Source organism: Muscardinus avellanarius (assembly GCF_963383645.1).
Source record: "Muscardinus avellanarius genome assembly, chromosome: 8".
Taxonomy (NCBI): domain Eukaryota; kingdom Metazoa; phylum Chordata; class Mammalia; order Rodentia; family Gliridae; genus Muscardinus; species Muscardinus avellanarius.
Window position 1 is genome coordinate 101,915,603 of NC_137794.1, and position 25,389 is coordinate 101,940,991.

The following is a 25,389-nucleotide window of genomic DNA, read 5'->3' on the forward strand; positions in this document are numbered from 1 at the left end:
TTACAGATACATCCCATTGATGAGGTAGTCGGATTCCTCAGATGTGATGGGACGGGCTTTCTTCAGCTTCTGCTTCACCAGCCGAAGTCGGCAGGCCGCCAGGATCAGCAGCAGCAGGGTGATGGCCAGACCCAATGCCAGGGGGAGCACCGCTCCTGGAGGGCAGAAGGGGACAGGTCAGGCCCGGCCAGGACGGCGCAGCGGTTCACTGCGCAGCCAGCACTTTGCGTCCGTGTACGATTTGATTTAATCTGAACAACTCAAATTGATACCACCATTTTGCAGATTAACGAAGGTGCAGAAAGGTTAATGATCTTTTCCATCCCCAAACACACACACACACACACACACACACACACACACGAATTTAGTTATTTGTCTAATATAGTGTGTGTGTGTGTGTGTGTGTGTGTGTGTGTGTGTGTGTGTGTTACTGGCCATTGGTCCCAGGAGTGTTCTACCTCTGAGCTATACCTTAAGCCCTATTTTATTTTTATTTATTTATTTTTATTTTTGCGGTACTGGAGATTGAACACAGGGACATTCTACTGCCAAGCTATACCTCAGCCCTCTTTTTATTCTTTATTTTGAAATAGAATCTTACTGAATTTCAGAGGGCCTGTTAAGTTTAGCTGAGGTTGGCTGCAAACTTGCAATCCTCCTGTCTCAGCCTTCCAAGTACTGGGATTACAAATGCGTGCCACCATGCCTGGTTTAGTTTTTATTTTATTTATTTATTTTTGTAGGTCTGGGGATGGAACCCAGGGGCATTCGACCTCCAAGCTACACACCCTGCCCTATTTTTTATTCATGATTTTAAAACAGGGTCTCACTAAGTTGCAGAGGGCCTTGCTAAGTAGCTGAGGCTGGCCGTGACCCGCGATCCTCCTGTCTCAGCCTCCTGAATGCTGGAATTACAAGCTTGCGCCACCACGCCCAGCTTAGTTTTTATTTTAAAACAGAATCTCACTAAATTGCTGAAGGCCTGGCTAAATTTCTGAGTCTGACCTTGATGCTATGATCCTCCTCAGACTCCCAAGTACTGGGATTACAGGTGGGTCTGCCATGCCTGGCCCTAACATTGTGCTCTTAATGGTGAAAATAGGAAACACCCAGCCAGGGCAGCTCCAGAGCCCTTTAGAACCCACTGCTCCAAAGGGTAACCGAGACTACTTCCAATGACTGAGGTTAGGTAGAGACATTTAAAAACAATCTTTTTTCCTTGTGGTGCTGGGGATTGAATCCAGGGGCATTCTACCTCCTGGCTACTCCCCAGCCCTATTTCATTTTTTCTTCGGAAACAGTGTCTCACTGAGTTGCCACAAATCTCCTGAGTTGCTGACCCTCATTGAAACTGATCCTCCTGTTTCAGTTGCCTAAGTGCTAGGATTACAAGTGTGTGCCACCATGTCTGGCTAACTTATTTAAATTTTTAAAAAATGCAATAAAATATTGTAGTTACTGTGATAGAATTACTTGTGAAGGACAGATGTAAAAAGAATTTTCCATCTGTCTGGTCAGTAAGGTTTTTGCTGGAGTGATTTGGACGTTATAATAGAGTCTGGGATGAGTGAGGAAGACAAATTTATTTTTTGACATTTTCAGATGAGCATGCTTATAGGCGACTCAGGTAGAATTTTCTCTTAGGCTTTTGGACTATTTGGGTCTAAATATGCGGCAGCCTCTGGCATAAAGGTGGTAGCTGCAGTCATGAATTGGGTGAGACTGCCAGAGAGAAAGGAAGAAAGACAGCAGACAGGGGCCACAAAGAATGAGAAGAAGCCGGGCGTAGGTTGCACGCTGGTAATCCCAGTACTTGGGAAGCAGAGACAGGATCGCAGGTTCGAGGATGGCCTCAGCAACTTAGTGAGACTCTGAGCAATCTTGCAAGACCCCGTTTCAAAACGAAACTAAAATTGGGCATGGTAGTGCAGAGTTGTATTCCCAATACTTGGGAGCTGAGATAGGAGGATTACAGGTTCAAAGCCAGCCTCAGCGACTTTAGCAAGGCTCTCAGCAACTTTCTGAAGACCCTGTTTCCAAATAAGAAATAAATTAGGGCTGGGGAGGGTGTAGAGTTCCTCTGGCTTCAACCCTAGTAACAAACAAACAAACAAAAAAGAAAAAAAAAAGGCGAGTCCACAAAGAGAGGGTTCGGCAGAATCTAACGCTGAGGAGAGGTCAAGTGAGGTGAAACCAGAGTGTCCACTGGGTTTAGCAACTGGGAAACCATTTACAAGAGACTGAAGAATGAGGGCACACGCACACACATACACACACATATATACACATAGACACACATACAAATATACATACATATACACATATATACATACACACACAGGAGACTGAAGAATGAGGGCACACACACACATACACACACATATACACACATACACACATAGACACACATACACATATACATACATATACACATACATACATACATACACACACAGGAGACTGAAGAATGAGGGCACACACACATACACATACACACATACATACATATACACACATACACACACATATACACACACTCACACACACATACACAAACACACACCCTGGAGAGTTTATAGATGATGGAGAAACATACCCGAGGAAGTTGGGGGCACAAGATGAAAATGAGGGAGAGGGGAGAGCCTCGGAGGGTAAAGAAGGGCGGTGGAAACACACGTGTTTCTCCACTGTTTCTAGGTAGGTATGTGAGGAAGTCCATTTCAGACAGCCTTGATTTTCTAGGCTCCAATTTGCAATCCTCCTTGCACTCGCAGAAACCCCAAGAGCCTCATAACGTTCTCTACTAACTGGGTCATAACGCCCAGCCGCAGTTCTGCCTGATCAGGACAGGGCAGTGGAGAAGCTTCCAGACCTCAGCTGTGCCTGCGTTGTTGGAAGATGGGCACCTGTGCTTAGGTTAGAGGAAGAGAGCCGTGGCGAGGGTCCCAGCCCAACCCAGGGCTCAGACTTGAAGAGAGAGATATACAGAAGATACTCCAGGGAAAGAGTTTTCTCAATGTTTAGATCTGTAACTTAAGGATCATATTTTGTTCTAAATCTCTTCTTACTCATTATCTTGGGGGATTTAGGACTAAAGTCTGACTTTGCATAGGACTAAATCTAGAGTTTTCTTTTAGTTAAAAACAACCAAGCTGGGCATGGTGGTGCACACCTCTACTTGGGGTACTGAGTACTTGGGAGGCTAAGACAAGAGGATCGCAGGCTTGAGGCCAGCCTCAGCAACTTAGCAATATTCTTAGCAATTTAGTGAGACCTTGTTTCAAAATAAAACATAAAAAGGGCAGGGGTTTAGCTCAGAAGTAGAATGTCTCTGGTTCAATCTCCAGCACCCAACAAACAAAACCCCAGAATTAGGGAATTATGGCATTCTCCCACCTCGTAAATTTTCTTTCTATCTTCTATACCCTTTTCCCTTCTAACTGTCTTCTGTGTTTGTTACTGGAACAGAGAGAGCGGGAGCACAAGGTCTCTTTCTTATTCTTCTTGCTTCACAAATAATCCAATGGTGATGGCCATTACTTCACACTGGGCTCATTACGTGACCAAGCAATGTGCTCAATACCTTATATCACTCATCCTGCTTTTTGTCCCTCTCAACCCTATGAGGCAGGAATGGCTACTACCTCATCCCACCAATGAGGAAATTAGGATCTAGAGAGACAAGAACCCGCCAAAGTCACCAGGCTTCGTAGTGGATCCAGGATGAACTGTGGTCCCTGATCCTAGGCCCGTTCTTAGCCACTATGCCACAGTGGGACTTTTTTCTACAAAATGGCATCCTGGAAGAGTGTACGAAAGAGGAAGCGGGGGCCTGAAGATGGTAGGCTACTGTGTAGAGCGCCGAGATGCGCTGGGACGCAGAAGAGAGAAGACGGCTGTGGGCCGGGGGCTCCCGGACCTCACGGGGGCAACTCCCTCGCCTCAGCACACGTGGTTCCAAAGGTGTGGCCGCACTCTCACCTGCTTCTGGGGCCGGATGTTCCCCTCTTCCTCGCTCGCTCTTGGACTCGAAAATATAATTTTTCTCTTTTCTGTTCTTCCCTGAGGGATTACTATCTGCAGAAAAGAAATAGTCCATATGTTGAAGTTGCCTCAGAAACCCCAGGAAACAGACATGAAAATACAGTTTTATTTTTTAAAAGATGGACTTAGAGAAAGAACTTGCAGGATTTATTTTTCAAAGACACATAGGCCTAGGTTTGATACTAAAACACTGGACAACAAATTGGACCGTTTTAATAAAGCAGAGTGTGTGGCAAGTCCAAAGACCCCGCACAGGGAAAGGGGGCAGACGCACCCTTTGCCAGGACTACCACCCCATCCCAGAGGAAAGGAAGAATCAGCTGGCCAAGCCAGGCCCGGCCTCTGCACATCAGACCCAGGAGGCAGAACCTCAAGAAAAGGTTCTCTTTTAACCAGTAAGAATGAGCCGGGCATGGTGGCACACGCCTGTAATCCCAGGACTTGGGAGGCTAAGACAGGAGGACCACAGGATCAACCAAAGCCTCTGCAAGTACTGAGCTCTCAGCAACCTAGTGAGACTGTTTCAAAAACAAAAATAAAGTAGGGCTGGGGGTGTAGCTCAGAGATACAATGTCCCTGGGTTCAATCCCAGTAAACGCGCGCACACACACACACACACACACGTGCATACACATGCACGTGTGTGCACACACACGTGCGCACGCACACACACACACGCACACACATGCGCACACACACACGTGCGTATGCACACACACACGCGCGCACACTAGGAATGGGCATACGTAAGACATCAGGACCTCCTGGGCACTATCTTGCCACAACCCCGCCTGGCAGGTCTTAACCATCAGCTTGTTCCCTAGGGCTGAGGCCCGGGTCCACACAGGCAGTAGGTGCATCACAGTGCTCACGCTCAAGCTTGTGGGTATCAAGATGCTTGTAGGTGGAAACCAGAACTTATGGTTTAATGATATAGCAACTACTCTATTCAGTTATTATATATTATCGAAGGAAAACATCAAGATAAAAAGATCTCGGGATTTTTTTCCTTGTGTGTAGCACCAGGGCTTACACCCTCTACCTCCAACCACACCCTTAGCCCTATATTTTGGTTTTATTTTGAAACGGGGTCTCTCTGAGTTGATCAGAGTCTCAGTCTCACTACTCGCTGAGGCTGTCCTCATACCCGCGGTCCTCCTGTTTCAGCCTCCCAAGTACTGAGATTACAAGCGGGAACCACCAGCCTGGCCAAATATCAGCATTTTTACCCCTAGGTTCTGATAAGGCCAAACTGTGCCTTCCCATCATTTCCCATCTAGTAAATGAAGGCATTTATGTGTCACATTGACAAGATAATACTTCATGAATTGACAGAGCTACTTTCATGCTATGGTATGATTTCAAGTGGGACTTTTAACTATTATGGTTAATGTCAATAAGTTTCAAATGAACTTTCTAGATGAAGGATTTTATTGAGAAACAAAACAATTTTCTTTCTTTTTTTTTTTTTTTTTGGTGGTACTGGGGATGGAACCCTTTTACCTCCAGGCTATACTCCCAGACCTATTTTATATTTTTTTATTTGGAAACAGGGTCTTTTAAGCCAGAGGGGCTGGCTTCAAACCTGCGCAATCTCCTGTCTCCACCTCCCAAGCGTGGGGATTACAAGCGTGCGCCACCACGCCCAGCAGAAACAAGACAATTTTTAAAGCTTTTTTTACTTGTATGGAATCAACAGAAATGTTCATAACTTCTGTTCATAATGTCAAATTGTCTTGGAATAAGACAATTTAAAAGTGGTATATCCCTGGGCATGGTGGCACACCCCTATGATCCCAGCACTTGGAGGTCGAGGCAGGAAGATTGGAAGTTGAGGCAGGGAGATCTCAGGTTTGAGGCCAGCCTCAGCATCATGAGTCTCTCAGCAACCTAGTAAGACCCTGATGCAAAATAACAAAAGGGCTGGGGGTATAGCTTTGAGGTAGAATGCCCCGGGTTCAATCCCTAGTAATGCACACAGGTGGTATGGAATTTGTCCTGAGCTATACGTGTGCGTTTGCTGAGCATCAGGAAGTCACTTGGCGAATGAAAATCATAGTCAATCAGGACACCTGCGAGAGCAGAGAGTGATGAGTCATGGCGATCCGGCCATCGCGAGTCCATCGTGGCGATCACGTCACTGCTGCTAAACAGAAGGGACTACGACGCGCCTATCTTTTAAGGCATCCATGCCACTCCCCGGATGGTTCCCTTCTCCCCTCTGAGTCACCCCGGCTATAAACCCCACTTGGTCTTAGGTTCTGCCTTGGCCAGGAGCCCCTCCCACCCTCCGGCTTCCAGGCACGCCTGACTCGCTCATGGATCAGCGCCCGGAGCTGGCTGTGTCTGCTGCGCTCGCTCGGGGACAAGCCCTACACAGAGCCAATAACTCGTTTCTTCCGTAAACTCTGAATGCAGACAAATGAGAGAGGCACGCTGTAGTCTAGAGAATCAGATCGCCTTTCCAGTTGCTTAGTGGATTTGTAACAAATCCACCTCGCCCTGGGGCTCGTCTGTCTTAGTTATGAAGAGGAACTCAGTATGGGGACCATCAATGCACTGTTTCTAATTTTATTGGAATTGTCTTAGAGACTTGCAGCTCCATTTCCCAGTTTCCTAGGGAATATCACTGAACTTGAATGTTCCAGCCAAAATTCAGAGGGTGCGAGCATTTACTGAGAGACAAAAATTATCTACATATACTATCTCATGTGACCTTTGCAGCCACACGAGAAGTTATCATTATCCTCTCAGAGGTGAGGAAATGCAGTTCAGGGCAGCTGGTTATCAAGTGACCAGTAAATGGTGCTGGGGTTAGAACCCAGAACTGCTCCAAAGCAGATTCCTATGACCCACACTGCTCTCAAAACCATATGTTACAATGTAAGCTTTGTACCTCAAGAATTTACAGATAATACTATATTTGCTTACTTGTATCTAGCTACAATCACAAACTTGTTTATTTATTTATTTTATTTATTGTAGAACTGGGGATTAAACCAGGGGCATTCTACCTCCAAGCCCCACCTCCACCCCTTTTTATTTACTGACTGTGAAACAAAGTCTTGCTAGTTTGCTAAAAGTCTCACTACTACACTGCAGAGGCTGTCCTGTCCTTGAACCTGTGATCCTCTTGTCTCAGCCTCCCAAGTACTGGGATTAGAGGCAAGTGCCACCTTGCCCAACACAATCAATAATTTAAATGTGTTCTTAGAAAGGCCAAGGTGATGCTCTATTAAAGATGTGGTAGAGAAATGAGTTATCTGTACTCAGGGGACCTCACCATGGAGGTGGGGGGGGGTTGTTTAAAAAACTGTACAAACTGGGTATGGCGCTATAACCTGTAATCCCAGTACTTGGGAGGCTGAGACAGGAGGATCACAAGTTTAAGGTCAACTTCAGCAACTTAGCGAGACTCGGTTTCAAAATATAAAATAAAGCTAGGCGTGGTGGCACATGCTTGTAATCCCAGCATTCTGGAGGTTGAGACAGGAGGATCTGGATTTTCAGATAGTTTCAGCTACATAGCGAGGCCCTTTGCAACTCAGTGAGACCCTGTTTCAAAATAAAGAATAAAAAATAGGGCTGATGGTGTAGCTCAGAGGTAGAATGCCTCTGGGTTCCATCCCCAGTACCGTGCATGCACACATACACTCTCTCTCTCTCTCTCTCTCTCTCTCTCTCTATATATATATATATATATATATATATATATATATATATATGTGTGTGTGTGTGTGTGTGTGTGTGTGTGTGTGTGTGTGTGTGTGTGTAATAGAACTGGGGTATAGCTCGTATGTAGAATATACCTGAGTTCAATCCCTAGTGCCACAAAAAATAAAACAATAAGCAAACAACCAATCAAACCCAAAACTGTCCAAGTTCATTTTGAATCTTTGGTTTTCAAAATTAAATATTACTTTCTTCCTTTTTTGGGTGGTACTAGGAATTAGACCTAGGGGCATTCTGCCTCTGAGCTACACCCCAGCCTTATTTTAATTTTTAGTTTACTATTTTATTTTTTAGTTTGGCCCAGTTTGAAACAGGTAAGTTACTGAGGCTGGCTTCCAAACGGTGATCCTCTAGCCTCAGCCTTGCAAGTATGGGATTACAGGTGTGCACCACCATGCCTGGCTTTTCAGAGTACTTTCTTAAGTGCCCACTTTCCCTGGGGAGGGAGGCTGAGACAGGAGGATTTGGGGTTGAAGGACAGCCTCAGCAGGTAGTGAGACTTTCATTAACCTAGCGAGACCTTGTTTCAAAATAAAATTAAAATAGAGCTGGGGGCATAGCTTAGAGGTAGAATGCTCCTCAGTTTTAATCCCCAGAAACACACACACACACAAAAAAAATTTTTTTTAAATATATTCATTTGCTTAGGGCAAAGAGGATTTATATAACTATGTAGAAGTAATGCTGCTTCATTTAGGTTCAAAATAACCTAAAGTATACCAGTTAGTGCAATTAGTTTCCTTAAGTGCTAATACTTACACACACATACACACATGCACGCATATACACACACACCTCTGTAGTATGGATGGATGGGTGGGTAGATAGATAATGAATGTCCAGTTAGCCCTTCACACCTGGGGGCTTTACATCTATGGATTCAGCCAACCTCGGGTTGAAAATGCTCAGAAAACACTAAATTGCACCTGGGTCTGGGTATTTAACTCAGTTTTAGAGGGAGTATTTCACATATGCAAGGCCCTGAGTTCAATCTCCAACATGCACCAAGGGGAAAAAAAAGTCTGTACTGAACACGTGCAGACTTTATTTTCTTGTCATTAGTTTCTATACAATATAGCTTAACAACTATTTACATAACGTTTACATTTTACGGCATATTAAAAGTAATTTAGAAATAATTTAAAGTACAGGAGGATTTGTTAGGGTTATATGCAAACGCTCCACCATTTTATATAAGAGACCTGTGTGTCTGCAGGTTCTGGTACCTCAGGGGTTCAGGAACCAATCTCTCTTGGATACCAAGGATATTTAGTAGGTATTCCTTACCGTAAATCAATCAGAACAAATATCAAGTATTGGCCAAATTCTTCATTCTAATTATTGTCTTTCTTTTGAAATACTTCCTTAACATTCTCCGTATATAAACTTAAATTTGAACCACATTTAATTTTATGTTTAACCACATAGAGTGAGGTTCTTAATGGAGAGCCTTCCCTGGGTCCTTACCTGGCATCACAGGAATGGGCTGACTCTCCAGTCCGCCCCAGGTGGAATGATTCCTCTTCTCTGTGTTTGGCGAGGCAGCGGGCTGGTTGGGGACGGTGGCTTTCCGAGGCTTTTCCAACAAGGGGTCCTCCCTTGCCTCTTCACTCAGCCCTGTCCTGCCTGGCTGGGCAGGACTAGCTGCTGTGTGGGTCACCATCTTGCGGTCAAGCCCCACTGAAGTGTACAAGAGCTTACTTAGTTGAATTTCTTTTCTGAACTTTAAATAAAACCACTACATTTGCAGTTGGTTTAAAATCATGGATATTTGGGACTAACAGTCCACCTAACTAAGACACACCGGAGCCCCATAAAAACTATTCTTTCTAGTTTTCAAATTGTTTTCTCTTCTTTCAATAATTAGCTTTCCAAATATAATACCTAAAGAAATAGACAAAGATAAAATTAAACCTTATGTTTTAAAATTCTTTGTCCTTCCACAAACCAGCACTTTTTTTTCTTTTTTTGGTGGTACTGGGATTCCTGGAAACCCTTTTACCTCCGGGCTACCCTCCCAGACCTATTTTTTATACTTTTTTATTTGGAAACAGTGTCTCTTAAGCTAGCACAGCTGTCTTCAAACCTGAGCGATCCTCCTGTCTCCGCCTCCTAAGCGCGGAGATTACAAGCGTGTGCCACCACGCCCGGCTAAACCAGTACTATTTTTTTTTTTTTTGGTGGTACTGGGGTTCCTGGAAGCCCTTCTACTTCCGGGCTACACTCCCAGACCTATTTTTACATTTTTATTTGGAAACAGGGTCTCCTAAGCCAGCGCGCGCGGCTAGCTTCGAACCTGCGCGATCCTCTTGTCTCTGCCTCCCAAGCACGGGGATTACAAGCGTGCGCCACCACGCCCAGCTAAACCAGTACTTCTTAAATGTATTTTTCCTATTGTCCCAAATGTGGAACACCTATAAAAATGTAAGTATGGTTGGTCATGATGACACACGCCTGTAATCCCAGTACTTGCAAGGCTGAGACAGGAGGATCGTGGGTTTGCAGCTAGCCTCAGCAACTTAGCAAGGCTTTCTGTAACTTCGTAAGATCCTGTTTCAAAATAAAAAATAGAGCTGGGAGTGTAGCTCAGAAGTAGAATGAGTTAAATACTCACTACCCCAAAAAAGTAAGTATAACAGTATATATTTACACATATATATAGTCGTAATTATAATGAATAGTAATAATACATATAAGCTCTCAATTATTATTTACAATCTAAATTTTAATGCATCTGGGTCGATTTTGTTGAAATTTGCATAATTGAAAAGTTGGGACTTAACAGGGCTCTTGTGGTACACTTGTGTAAGTGATATTGTGGGACTCATTTATAGTGTTGACTTAGTCACACCTAGCGCATCATGAATGTTCTTTAGAAATTATCAAAAAATGTTAATTGACTTTAGATTTTTGAAAATCATGTTACGCAACATTTTTAAAATGGAAAACATACTTGGAAAACTGGAAAAAAAAGACATATGCAATACCAAAAACTTGACATCTGCAACTCAGACTAGCAACTCACAGTGATTTCCCATTTCAGGCAGAGCGTTTTGGAGCAGATGAACACTGGGTTCTATTTTATCCTAAGAACACAGACATCCCTTCTCCATCCCTGCCAGCCCCCTGCCTGACAAGCTGATGCGGGGGACTCACAATTTTGACAGAAAGCCTCGTCAGACCCATCAGGACATTGGCGCAGTCCATCGCACGCCAGGGTGATGTCAACACAGCAGCCGTCATCACAGAAGAAGTGGTTGCGTGAGCAAATGTTGGCGCATCCTGTTTGTGAACAAGTCTCAAGTCACGGGGGGTGCAGGAAAAGTTAAGGCCTTCACTGTGTCATGTGGTGTCATGTGTGTCATGTGGTGGCACATGCTTGTAATCCTAGTACTTGAGAGGCTGAGACAGGAGAATTCGGGTTCACGGCCAGTCTCAGCTACTTAATGAGGCCCTCTGCAACTTAGTGAGACCCTGTTTCAAAATTTAAAAATAAAAAAATAGTTGAGCGTGGTGGTCCACACTTGTAATCCCAGCATTTGTGAGGTTGAGACAGGAGGATCTGGGTTGGAGAACAGCCTCAGCTACTCAGTGAGGCCCTTTGCAACTCAGTGAGAACCTGTTTCAAAATAAAGAATAAAAAAGAGGCTTGGGGTATAGGGCTTGGGGTATAGCTTGGAGGTAGAATGCCCCTGGCTTCCATACCCAGTACCGCAAAAATAAATAAATAAATAAAAATAAAAATATAGGTCCGGAGGTGTAGCTTGGAGGTAAAATGCCCCTGGGCTCAATATTCAGTAACACACACACACACACACACACACACACACACAAAAAAAAAAAAAAAAAAAAAAAAAAAAAAAAGAAAAAAAAAGAAATGAAAAGAAAAAAAGAAAAAAGGAAAGAAAGAGAAAAGAAAATACATCTGAGTAAATTCTTGTGAATAATGAGGAAAACCTCACCGCTGGAGCCTCGGGCTCTGGAAAGGTCAGAGGGTGTCTCTCTTCTGGACCCTGACTGCATTCTCAGCAGCCCCAGGGCTCTCGGTGTCAGCGCTGCGCTGCCTAGAGGTGGGAACAGGCCAGCGGGGCTCCGGCCCCTCCCCCAGCGCCCTCCCTCCATTCATGCACTCATTCATTCATTTGCCATCACTGTCCTCTCTTCCTCTGGCCATTTATTGCTCCTCAGTGGGTCACCTAACCTGGCCCTACCCCTTGTTTTAATAGACCAAGCAGGGTGCAGTTACCTGTCATCTTTACTAAATTCATGAAATAAAAATCCTAAGTATTTCAAGGTTTTCTATATGCTATTCTTTGCATTCTTATTTCCTAAGTAATCCTATATATGTATTCAACACACACACACACACACACACACACACACATACACACACACACACACATAATTTTTTAAACTAGGGATTTAACCCAGAGGCATTCTACCTCTGAGCTCTGTCTCAGCCTCCTAAGTACTGAGATGATCACAAGTGGGTGCCACTATGCTCAGCTTATTCTTTGTTTTGAAATAGGTTGCTGAAGCTGGCCTCAAATCTGTGATCCTCTTGTCTCAGCCTCCCAAGTACTGGGATTATAGGCATGTACTACCATGCCTGGCTTTTTATGTTTTCAGTAAAACTTTTTCATTCAATAGCCATCAAAGCAAAATGGGAGAGCATATAGAATGCACAGTCAGAAGATAAAATGATAATCAGACATTATTCTTCTACGAATGGCTGGGTTGGGCTGGCCAGGGTAAACTCGAGGGAAGGATGTTCCTACCTCCTGCAGAGTGGGTCCTGGGATGCACGGTCACCGACACGTTGTCGGAGCTTCTCTGACCTGCGGTGTCTGTCACGGTCAGCTGGAAGGTGTATGTGCCTTCTTGGAGGTGAGACAGCTTCAGGGTTCCAGGTTGAGGCACCTGACACACAAACCAGACGCTTCGTACTTAGTGAGGAGATCCTAGTATGGAGTTCAGCATCCTCCCAAACCAGAACCCAGTGCGGTCCTTGCAGCAATGCCCCGGCCTGCCTCTGCGACAAAGCCAAGGCTGCTGGAGACTAAATCCCGCTATTTTGGCCCCATCTTGGCCCCACCATTCCAGTGTTATCTGAGCTGACAATAGCCTTGACCTATGGCCCCTCCTCTGTTTCAAACCTACATCGCCTCCCGCCTCCCAAGCGCCACACTGAGTAGCAAGTCCCTTCCCTCTCAGCAACTCCCTCTTCTACTTCAAGGAGAAAGTCAGGACCACGATGCTGGCTGCCCCGCCACCTCACCTGGCCCGTCCCCGTGCCCATCGCCACCGCTGTCCTGACGCCGTACGGGATGCACTGTCTGTCCTGTGCTCTGGAGCGGTCCCTCCTTCTGGCCCTTGACTTTCCTTCCATGACTTTCAGAATGCTCAACTACCAATTTCTCCTTCAATGGCTCTGCTATTACTATGCTCAAGTTTCACTCGTCCTAAACAATAAGGAAAACGAGTGAAGACTTCCCTAAGCTCCAGGGTCCTCGGGGCCCCAGCCTTGACTCCTTCCCACCTCCACGGATTCGGGATGTGCAGGGCGGGCTGCACTGCTTCCCAGGCAGGCTCCCTCCACCACGCTGGCCACGTTCCCTTCGTCCCCTGAAACTATGCCTGCAAAAGTCACTGTGCTGTCGTGATTACAATACTTATTTATCTTTAAAAAGAATTTTAATTTTATTTGTGTGTGTGTGTGTGTGTGTGTGTATGTTTGTGGGTTTTGTGGGGGGCAAATGTAGAGGTGCTTACCTGTAATCCCGGTACTTGGGAGCCTGAGATGGAGCACCAGAGGTTCAAGGCCAGTCTCTGAAACTTAGACTCTCAGCAACTTAGTGAGACCCTGTTTCAAAATATAAAACAGAATAGACTAGGGGTGTAGCTCAGAGGTAGAATGCCCCTGGGTTCAATCCCCAGTACCACACACAGACACACAGAAGTTCAATGAACCGGCACGAGACTAAAACTCTGCAGGCCTGGGGTGAACGTGGAAGCCTGCTTTCCAGCAGCAGGGCTAGAAGGACAGAGTGTCCCTGCATAAGAGGCCAACCTCTCTGCTGGGCTTTGCAGAGCTTCTCCCGCCAACTTCCCAGCCTCTTTCTCTCCAGTGCAGGAAACAGTGGACCCAGATGCAGATCACAACAATCACCTTCGACATCCTGAGTGCAATCAAATTTAGGTCTATTCAGATGGCATATCCCCTCCCTGGCTCCTTCTGTTCATCTAAGTAACAGAGCTGTCTTTCCCCTATAGAGGTATTTGGAATGCATCGGACTGTAAGGTTGGTGTGCTACCTTCAAGACCCTCACATTTATGTGACGTTCCTAGTTTCAGGATAAAAACCACAACATGTACACGTGCAGACACAACATACCCAATTTGGAACTTAAAGAGGAGATAAGAGTTACCTTTAATAAAACAAGGAGTGTGTGATCTCTGCTGGAGACGTGTTCAGCAGCAGCAGAGCCTTTGATCGTTGGTCTCTAGTCATGTCAACGTATGACTCAGCCTGCTTTTCTAACTCAATTCCATCTCCCTAGCCGGAAATTCAGTGGCTTACCTTAGGTATATTATATATAGATATAGATATATTGTGACATTTGTATATATAAAATATATATTTTACACATAGTAGCTTACATTTAATTATAGAATAAATACAACCTATTTTTTAAAATTATGCATAGCAGGTAAGCTAGTGTGCAATGGTTTGATTTACGATTTAATACTGAAGTTGTTAGTGTAAAAGAATCTACCCTTTAGTAAGTTTCCATTACATTTGTCTTGTGTGTGTGTGTGTGTGTGTGTGTGTGTGTGTGTGTGCACTTGGGAAGGAAATCGGGGACATCTATCTCTGAGTTATACTTCCAGCCCTATTTTTTTTTTTTTTTTTTGGTCTGAAACAGGGCCTCAGTCAGTTGCTGAGAACCTCTCAAAGTTGCTAAGGCTGGTTTTGAACCTGTGATCCTCCTGCCTCCACCTCCCAAGTACTGGGATTACAGGCGTACATTACCACAACTGGTTTACACTCTTAAAAAAAAGTCATTGAAACAAAGCATGCCTTTTCCCTTGAAGTGTTTTTGTCAACAAAAAGCAGCAAGAATGAGGCAAGCTTCAAAACAATATCACTGTTTACTCAGTGGAAAAGTAAATTTGTAGAATAAACCATGTTTTGAACAATCAATTTTAGACTTTCTCTATTTTCTGCCTCTTCTGCTAGCTTGTAGGCATGTTGGGAACATAAGAGGAAGGACACTGCAGAAGGCCATTTCCAGGAGCATCAGTATTCATTAGCAAGGACAACAGGAACTACCTTCATGTCCACAGATGGGTCACCCTGCAGAAGTGTCCACTCGTACCGGATAATGGCGTGATCATCTGTGCTCTCGCGGCCGTCCAAAATCACCCCGTCTGTGGGCAAATACAAGACCACGTCCTGCCCGGCACTGCTAAGTGGAGGTGCATCCTTGTCTGTGGAAAAAGATAAATGATCATAAGAGAGATGATTCCCCATTTCTTCTGCTTTATGAAGAGAGGTACCTTGTTTGCTGACTAGACTTGGTCCAGCAAAGAACTGCTAAGAGAATGAATATTAACTGGAATTTCTCTTCCTGCTGCTTTCATTGTATTCTCTTTATATAAAGATAATAAAATAGCAATATGTTATTCACATGGAAATTTAGCTGTGATATATGCAGAAGAAAAAGGATGCTGCATCTACTATTAGCAGTAGTTATGGACAGAATTGGGGGCATGAGGCAATGTGCTGGAGTCTGCCCATTTTAAATCCAGAGAAGTAGTTTTATTCTCTGGGGTAAATTTTTCACTTAGTTTAAAAATGACTTAAGCCTTTTTTGTGTGTGTATGTGTGGTACTGGAGATGGAACCCAGGAGCATTCTACTTCCGAGCCACACCTTCAGCCCTATTTTTCATCCTTTACTTTTTTATATTTTTTGCAGAACTGGGAACGGAAGCCAGGGATTTCTACCTCCAAGCTACATCCCCAGCTCTATTTTTTATACTCTATTTTGAAACAGGGTCTCACTGAGTTGTAAAGGGCCTCACTAAGTAACTGAGGCTGTCACAAACAGTGATCCTCCTGTCTCAACCTACCAAATGCTGGGATTATAAGTGTGTGCCACCACACCCAGATCTCCTTTAATTAATTAATTTATTCATTTATTTATTTTTTATGGTACTGGGGGTACACTACCTCTGGGCTATACTTCCAGACCTATTTTTTATATTTTATTTTGGAATCAGGGTCTCACTAAGTTGCTGAGAGCCTCACTAAGTAGCTGAGGCTGGCTTTGAACCTGTGTGATCCTCCTGTCTCATCCTACCAAGCAAAGGAATTACAAGTGTGCGCCACCATGCCTGGTTTATCCTTTGTTTTTTGAAACGGTCTCACTGAGTTGCAAAGGGCATCCATCACTAAGTAGCTGAGGCTGGCTGCCAAACTGCAATCCTCCTGTCTCAGCCTCCCAAATGCTGGGATTATAAGCATGTGCCACCATGCCTGGCTGACTTAAGCCATTATTAAATAGTTTCTTTGTGTGTGTGTGTGTGTGGTTCTGGGGGTGGAACCCAGAGGCTTTCTACCTCCGGGCTATACTTCCAGACCTATTTTATACTTTATTTGGAAACAGGGTCTCACTAAGTTGCTGAGAGCCTCACTAAGTAGCTGAGGCTGGCTTCGAACCTGTGCGATCCTCCTGTCTCAGCCTCCCAAGCGCAGGGATTACAAGCGTGCGCCACCACACCCGGCTCTAAATAGTTTCTTTTTAAAAAAGGGATTACAAACATATGCCACCACGTCCGGCTAGGATCTCAGGTTTGAGGCAGCCTCAGAAACTTAGCCAAATCCACTCAAAATAAAAAAATAAAATAGGGCTAAGAGGTAGAATGCTTCTTGGTTCAATCCCCAGTATTTTACACACACACACACACACACACACACACACACACCCCTCAATAAAACCAAGTTTATTTCTAGTATAAATTTTATTTTTCCTATCCTCAAAACTTTTTTTGCAGTACTGGGGATTAAACTGAGGGATGGATGCTCTTTCACTGAGCTATACCCATATCCCATTTTTATTTTCTTTTGAGACAAGGTCTAAGTTGCCAAGTTTGGCCTTGAACTTGTACCCTCCTAACTCAGCCTCCAGAGTAGCTGGGATTTACAGGTGTGCACCACTGAATAACTTGCCTTCAAGTTCTTAAAGTAAGAGTGATATCAAATGTTCAATGGATGGAAAATATATTTGGAAAGTTAAAGCAAACTTGGATACATACTAAATAAATCCCACATGGAAATCCTCCGGAATCTAGTTTCTCCTCCAGGAAAACAGAAGAGATTTAATGGTTCTAATAACTAATTTTTACAATGAAAGCAGCACACTGAGTTTTGGTTGAAATGTCCTAAAAGAACAAGTATGCACTTTCCTTTTATCTAGAATGGCACTAATTTTAGGTTACAGGGAATAAGCTCAATTGCTCACTATTAGCCACTGCCAAGAGACCTATATGCTCACCCAGAAGATGAGAGTTGGATACTGAATGTCTCTGAGGGTCCACGTGTTAAAGGCGTGGTCCAGGGTGGTGCCATGGGGAGGTGGTGGGACTCTGAGAAGTGGGGCCCAGTGGAATGTCACTGGGACACTGAGGCAAGCCCTCGAGGGCTCGGGGAGTGTGGGGCCCTGGCCTTCCTCACTTTCTTTGTCTTTGCTTCCTGGATCATGATGTAAGCTCAGCCACAGGGTTCTGCCATGGCCGCCACATGGGCAGAAGGCCAAAGCAATGAGATTGCTGGATCTTGGGCTGGAACCTCCAGAACCACGGGCCCAGGCAATCCTTTTCCCTTTATAGGGTATTTTGTTACAGAAATGGAAATCTGGCTAATACAACCAATACCCCTGGTTGAAAGAAGACAAGTGATCAACCCCTGACCTAAGAAAAAAACTAGTTCTTCTGCCTTTTCCCATCTCTGAGCAAAGATTGTGTGCCTGCTATCTTTATTCTGCTTTTCCCAGGTGAAGAGAGATGTGACATTTACTTACAATAGGCCTTTTCTAGAGTGCTGACCTTGTCTTTGCTCTAAAAGGTTCATAGTTTCTGTAAAATAGTTTCCCTCTTTAAAATCTGGGAAGCATTTTATAATTCAGCACTTAGATATAATAGTTTGCAGCTATTTCCATTAAAGTTTATTTTAAATTGTTGTTTTCAATTAAACAAATTAAAATATGTCTTATGATATAAAAGCAATGAATAATAATAATAAAAAAATCGCTGGGCATGGTACTGCACACCTGTAATCCCAGTACTTAGGAGGCTGAGATGGGAGGATCTCAGGTTCGAGGTCAGCCTTAGCAATTTAGCAAAGCGTTCAGTAACTTAGTGAGACCCTGTTTCCAAATAAAAAATAAAATAAAAAGGGCTGAGGTATAGCTCAGAGGTAAAATGCCTGAGAATCTCAGGTTCAAGACCAGCCTCAGCAGCTTAGGAAGACCCTGCTTCCAAACAAAAAATGAATAAATAACTAGAAAAAATTGGGGCTGAGGTGTAACTTGGAGGTAGAATGCCCTGGGCTCACTCTCCAGTACCACAGAACAACAACAACAACAGAAAGTTCACCTAAAACATCTAGCATGAAAGGCTCAGGCAGGCAATGAAAGGCCCATGTAGTACAGAACTAATTAATCCTGCTTCTCCTGAAAGAAAGAAAATCACTTTAATCATTTAAGTGCGGAGCCCTATGAGGTAGGTGAGCTTTAAGATATGATTTGTGAAATCCTCCTATTATCTAAATTGCCCTCGGGTGTGTTCAAAAGGCAGAGATAATGTTTCCTTTTCCGTTCAAGTTCAATTACACTGCGGAATGTATTTAAAATGAGCCAGAGCTTATTTACCCAGAAATTGCCCTTAAAATAAACAAAGGACAAGAAGAAAAGGACTGTGCGATCACTTAACAAAGGCTGACTTGCCAAGGAAGGACACGATAAAGGTGATTTATCTTGCTTGTTATGATAAATTTTCATCATAAAAATGTAATCAGCATATATTAAGTACTATGGGAAAATGGTTTTCTTTTGAAAACTAAATGCGAACCGTAAGACCCACAGAGGACAAATAAGGCTCACACCAATCTAGATAAAGTACATCAAAAGGTGGGACTTCACCAAAAAAAGAATGACATTGTTGGTGGGCCTAACTCACAACAGACTGCTGGGAACAGAGCCTTGGAGATGAGGAGAATGTTCTGGATCTGTGCCGTGTGAGCAGGAACGATACAGACCAGGCCGAGAAATGCAGAGGTATCTGAAGTGAAGTATAGAAGTGGGGCCATCTAAGGAATGAGGCTCAGATAAAGGGGTAAAAGCCATCATAGATTATCTATCTATTTATTTATTTATTGTGGTACTGGGGATTGAACCCAGAGGCATTCTAACTTTGAGCTTTACCCTGAATTCTATTTTATTTTATTTGCGGTACTGGGGATGGAACCCAGGGGCACTGTACCTCCCAGCTACACCCCCAGCCCTATTTTTTAGTCTTTTTATTTTTGAAACAGGGTCTTACTGAGTTACAGAGGAACTTGCTGAGTTGTTCAGGCTGGCCTCAAACCTACAATCCTCCTATCTCAGCCTCCCAAGTACTCAGATAGGCATTACCACCATGCCTGGCTTATCATGGGTTTTAAAATTTCAGTATTTTAGAGGTAGGTGTGGTGATGCATACTTGTCATCTCAGTACTTGGGAGACTGAGACAGGAGGATCGCAGGTTTGAGGACAGCCTTAGCAAGTAGTGAGACTCTCATCAACTTAGCAAGAACTTGTTTCAAAATAAAAATAAAATCAGGATGGGGGTGTAGCTCAGAGGTAGAATGTCCCTGAGTCCTATCCCCAGCACCACAATCAATCAATCAATCAATCAATATAAAATTTCAACACTAAATAAAATTACAACACTTTAGAAAAAACTTATAATAATTATTTTTGATACACACTGTTTTATTCTTTCTTCAAACAATGCTGATAATCACATATAATCATAACTATGCCATTTATTGGATGACTTCTCTGTACCAGGGATCATGCTTGGTACTTTATAGGAATAACCTCTCTTTAACTTTCACTAAGAACCTCTAAGGTAGATAATATGATCTCACACTACTGATGAGGAACCTGGGCTCGGAGAGGCTCAGTTAGTTGCCAAGATCTCACACATCAGTGATCAATTTATCATCTCAGATGTCAGCCCAGATATGTCCACGTCAAAGGCTCCTCCCGCTCACTTTGCAGTATCCTAGCTACCCTAAGTTCACATTTGAATCGAATCCATTAGTTTACTGACATATTGCACTCATTCCTATTCATCCATATATCTGACATCTGAGCACTGCCGATGTAATTGCATACATTGCACAACTGCCATTTATTTATTTATTTATTTATTTTTGGTTGTAGAGAAGATTAAATCCAAGTACTAGGATTACAGGCATGTGCTCCCATGCCTGGCTACAACTGCCATTTTATATTTATTTATTTATTTGTTTGATTGTTTATTTTTGTGGTATTGGGGATGGAACTCAGAGGCATTGTACCTCCGAGCTATAGCCTCACCCGTTTTTTCTTTTTTTGAAACAGGGTCTCAGTGAGTTGACAAGGGCCTCACTAAGTACCTGAGGCTGTCCACCAACCGAGATCCTCCCAAATGCTGGGATTACAAGCATGCACCACAATGCCCAGCTTTACAACTGCTATTTTAGTTATCCAACTCCTACTATTAAACATTTGCTTTGTTACCAACTTTTTCTTCACTGTTATAAATAATGCCATTATTAAAAAAAAAAAAACCCTCTGTGTGTGTGTCTATGTGGTATTGGGGACTGAACCCACAGGCTTTCTACTTCCAAGCTATACTCCCCAGACCAATTTTATTTATTTGTTTTGAAACAAGGTCTCGCTAGGTTGCTAAGAGTCTCACTACTTGCTGAGACTGTACTTGAACCTGCAATCCTCCTGTTTCAACCTCCCAAATACTGGGATTACGGGTATGCACCACCACGCCTGGCTAAATAAATGCTTTTTTGCTCATATTTTTCTTTAGCATGGATTATTTTCCTAAGAAATATTCCAGAATAATAAATGAATATTTTAGTGGTGTCTGTTATACATTTCTCAATTGACTTCCAAGAGAGTGGTACCAATTAAGAGTACAAAAAGTTTCCTGTATGCATGCAAGTTGATATATAAGGAGGTCATGGTGGTACATGCCTGTAATCCCAGTACCTGGGAGGCTGAGATGGGATTTAATTTGAAGCCAGCCTCAGAAACTTCGTGAGGCCCTCCGCAACTTAGTGAAGCCCTATATAAAAATAAAAAATTAAGCTGGGCATGGTGGCACATACTTGTAATCCCAGTACTTGGGAGGCTGAAACAGGAGGATCAAGGTTCTCAGACAGTCTCAGCTACTTAGTGAGGCCCTCTGCAACTTAGTGGGACCTTGTTTCAAAATAAAGAATAAAAATAGGGCTGGGGGTGTACCTAGGAGGTAGAATTACCCTGACTGAGTTCAATCCTCAGCACTGCAAAATAAATAAAATAATTAATTAAAAATTTAAAAATAGGGCTGAGGGTATGCTTCCAAGGTAGAATGTTCCTGGGTTCCATCCTCAGTTACACACACACACAATTTATATTTTTGCCAATTTAATAAGCACAAGCTGGCATTATTTACATTTCTTTGATTACTTCTGTGGTTAAGCCATTTTACATGTTTATCAACTAGACTGCCTCTTTTGTGAACTGTTTGCTCATTTCTTTTGCTCGTTTACTTTTGCTTTTCTTACTGATCAATAGGTTCTTCCTAGCCAAAAAAAAAATCAATATTTAATCTCATTTCCTAGATTCTTGTTTGCAATGCCTTCTGTTTCTTGATATAAAAATTTTTTACAAATACATATGAAGTCAATTTTTTTTTTTTTGTGGTACTGAGGGTGGAACCCAGGGGCTTTTCTACCTCCAGACTATACTCCCAGATCTATTTTTATATTTTATTTGGAAACAGGGTCTAAGTTGCTGAGAGCCTCACTAAGTAGCTGAGGCTGGCTTCGAACCTGTGCGAGCCTCCTGTCTCAGCCTCCCAAGTGCTGGGATTACAAGCGTGCACCACCATGCCTGACTAAAGTCTATTTTTAAGAAACTAAAACAACTGTTTAACTCTTCTGGAGTTCATGTGTGGTTAGTTGTAGGGCTAAATGTATTTCCCCCAAAATTGCTAACCCAATATCTTAATATTATTTATTCAATGTAATTGTTTATTTATAACACAGAAGGGAGATGAAAATGTAAGAAAGTGAAGTCCTTGGAGGAGTCTGGCCACCAGCTGGGGAGGGATTTGCCCTGACTTGGACGGTCAGTTCCTTCCTTTGTACTTGAAGCAGCTGAGAAAGGCCAAGGCTGGTCTGCGGAAGGGAGAGCAGAACTCTGCCTGAAGACTTTCATTCTCCCTGACATGAAAAGGGCTGGTCCTCCACATTCTGTCCTGCGAAACTGGATTTCAGGCTATTCGGTGGAAAAGGTTTTGGTCCCCGAGCCCCTCAGAGGTTATACTCTCAGCTCCTCCAGCTCCCTCTGCTCCTCACTTTAATCACGACATCCAGTCCTCCTACCCCTCCAGGGAGCTGTGTCACTCAACCAGGGTTCTCTAACAATACCATCCCTTGTGCCACCCTGGTCATTCTCAGCATGTCTGCCCTTGATCCTCATGACAGCCTGAGCCGAAGGCAGCAGGCACTTCAGTCCCAATACCCTGGGCTCAAAGGAGAGAGAGAGAGAGAGAGAGAGAGAGAGAGAGAGAGAGAGAGAGAGAGAGAGAGAGAGAGAATGAATGAATCCAAGAAGGAAAAGTCCCCAAAGTATTAAAGCTCCAACAGGGGAAACCCAGAACACAGGGAAACACCACTAGCCCTCCGTGCAGGGCAGACAAGGAGCCTCGGAGCCCAAGCTGCACCTTGCACATCCCCATGTTGTGGGGACCTGGAGAAGTCTGAGCACACCACTGTCCTCCTAGAAAGGAGGGCCATGCCAGTGTTACCTACTCTTTTTGCACTGGGGATTGGACCCAGGGGCATTCTACCTCCCAGCTATACTCCCAGGCCTTTTTTATTTTGAAACAGGGTCTAAGTTGCTGCGGCTTGCTTCAGCCTTCCATCCTCCCGCCTCAGCCTCCCAAGCACCGGGGTTACAGGTACGCACCACCTCATCCCCGTTCAGTTGCCTATTCTCACCTCCAAACATCTAAACATAGAGTTCATTGGCAAACTTTCCCTCGTGAAGGGAGGGCAAAGGAGGAAGTAGGAGGAAAATAACTGGGAAACTTCTAGTTACCTAACCTTTTTGTTGCTAACCTCCCTGGGCATACTCTTTTGCTGTAGATCTCTCTCATCCCCTTTTTAAAATAGGGAAACTCCTTTTGGCAAGGTTCCTTCTGGATGAGTACTGAAATATTTTGGTCCACTTTTGGCAGAGAGGATAACAGCCACGGGCAGGGCTCAAGGAGGCTGGTAGGGGTCCAAGTGTAGGTGTGGCCTGCCCCAGCTTCAGAGGGAATACCACCAGGTATTTCCCAGTGCTTGGCTCCAGGCTGAGCAGTTCCAGGGTGGCCCTTTTCACGCCTGCCTCCCACCCCACAAAGGTTCTGAGCTTTAGCTCAGTTACAGGGGGAGGGGGGAGGGGAGCATGTCAGTGTGGATGTAGATTTCCAGACCCTTCTCATATGGAGAAGCCAGATTTCCCAAGTGGCTGAAACTATCCTGCCCCCTCCTCCCACGGTCTTGCTAATAATATCTATCATACATTGGAAAATCAACAGAGTTCCGTGAAGCACACCGAGCCTGATTGCAAAGGGGCCGGATCGACCTCTTATTCGCTCAGTGGTGTTAATTTTCCAATTGCTGTTTTTGCCTCGATTCTCATTTACAGCACCTGCACAAAATAAACCCTAGAACTGGAGCCGCTTTTAAAGGAGACATGCCTCAAATGTCCTTCCTAGAATCCCAAATCATGTCCCTTCTCCTCACTCTTCATTAAAGGGAACAGTAGTTTTCCTTCCCATTTCCGGCTGCTGAAGCATTAAGCACAGGCGGAAGCATGAGTCGGGAGGGCCATGCCAAGAACCAGGGGTGGGTGCTGTGAACCATTTCGCATTAGTTCAGATTTTGCTCTTGCGATGACCTGACACAAAACCTGTAAGACTAACATGGACTTTTATTTGGCTCTGGGTTTTTCCTCTTCCTTTTAAAGTTGAATTTCCATCCGTCTTCTCGCTCGGCAACCCTCCCCCAGCCCCGGCCTAGAAAGAATTCCAGTAGCAAATCCACTGTGCGCCCTTCGGCCCGTCTACTGGGGCTTCTGGGGAACATCCCTAAGAATGAGGAATCAAGCCATTTTTCTGGCTATCTGCAGCTAAAATCACTTGGAGGTTGGAGTGAGTTTCCCTACAACTTGGTGAGGGTCTCCCAGATGTCTGGAAAAGCGCAGCCACCCAGCAGGTGCAAGCTCAGGGGGACCCGGGCGGGCAGGCCCCAGCTGGCCCTGGGGCCGCGCTTACCCAGGCGGGGCGAGGCCCCGGCGGCGTCCGGGGCGCGGCTGAGGACGTAGCTGCTGTGGCCGCGGTGCAGCGCGAACTTGCAGACGTTGAGGCCGCGCGCCGTGCAGTTGAAGAGGTAGCAGCCGAGCGCGGCGGCCGGGGCCGCGGGCCGCCGGGGCCCCTCCACCACCGCCACGGAGCAGCGCGGCTCGGAGCAGCAGGCCGCCACGCACTGCCGCCAGTCCCGCACGGCCGCGGGCGCCCGGAGGAAGCTGGCGCCCGCCGCGATGGAGTCCTTGGTGCGGATGATGGCGTCCGGCATGGCGCTGTAGCCGTCGCCGCCCGGGCCCGGGCAGCCCCGCAGCGGGCCGCCGCCGGCGCGCAGCTCCACCTCCAGCTCCTCCTGCAGCTGCCGGCCGAACTCCTCCAGCAGCTGCTCCACGCCCGACAGCTGCGCGTGCAGCTCGGACAGCGGCGCGGCGGGCGGCAGCCACAGGCTCAGCAGCAGCAGCGCGCGCAGCGCCCCGAGGGGCCGGCGCCCCGAACCCGCGGCCGGCGGGGCGGCGCCCGCCATGGCGGCCCTGGCAGCCGAGCGCGGGGGAAGCCGGAGACCCGCCTGGGGCTTCGCGCGGCCGCCGCCGGGCCCTGGCCTCAGAACGCCGCGCCCCGGGGACCCGGCTGCTGCCCCGAGGCCGCGGGCGCACGGGCGCCGGCGAGCGCCATGACCGGCGGGGCCTGGAGCCGACCGCCCTCCTTCTCCGAGGACGCGCGGGCTGTGCGAGCCGGCCCCGACGGGGATCAGCACCAGGCGTGCGGACAGCGGCCGCGGCGGGGGCGGGGCGACGTGCGGGGCGGGGCGACGCGCGGGGCGTGGCCACGGGCGGGGCGGGACGTGCCCCGCCCTCCCGCTCCCGGCTGGCTCCTCCCGCTCCCGGCTGGCTCCTCCCGCTCCCGGGCCGGCTCCTCCCCCTGCGCGCAGCTTCTCTACCTTGTT

At 45.5% G+C, this 25,389-nt stretch overlaps 1 protein-coding gene across 1 annotated transcript; it reads right to left on the reverse strand.

Moving 5' to 3' along the window:
- Nucleotides 1-24,969, reverse strand: LRP11 (LDL receptor related protein 11; the record flags this gene model as incomplete). Its single annotated transcript, XM_080699962.1, has 7 exons — nt 1-155; nt 3,985-4,080; nt 9,247-9,459; nt 10,936-11,061; nt 12,558-12,699; nt 15,113-15,270; nt 24,417-24,969. 7 exons carry the CDS (start codon nt 24,967-24,969, stop codon nt 1-3), a joined length of 1,443 nt encoding a protein of 480 aa, XP_080556088.1.
- Between the last annotated feature and the right edge of the window lie 420 nt (nt 24,970-25,389).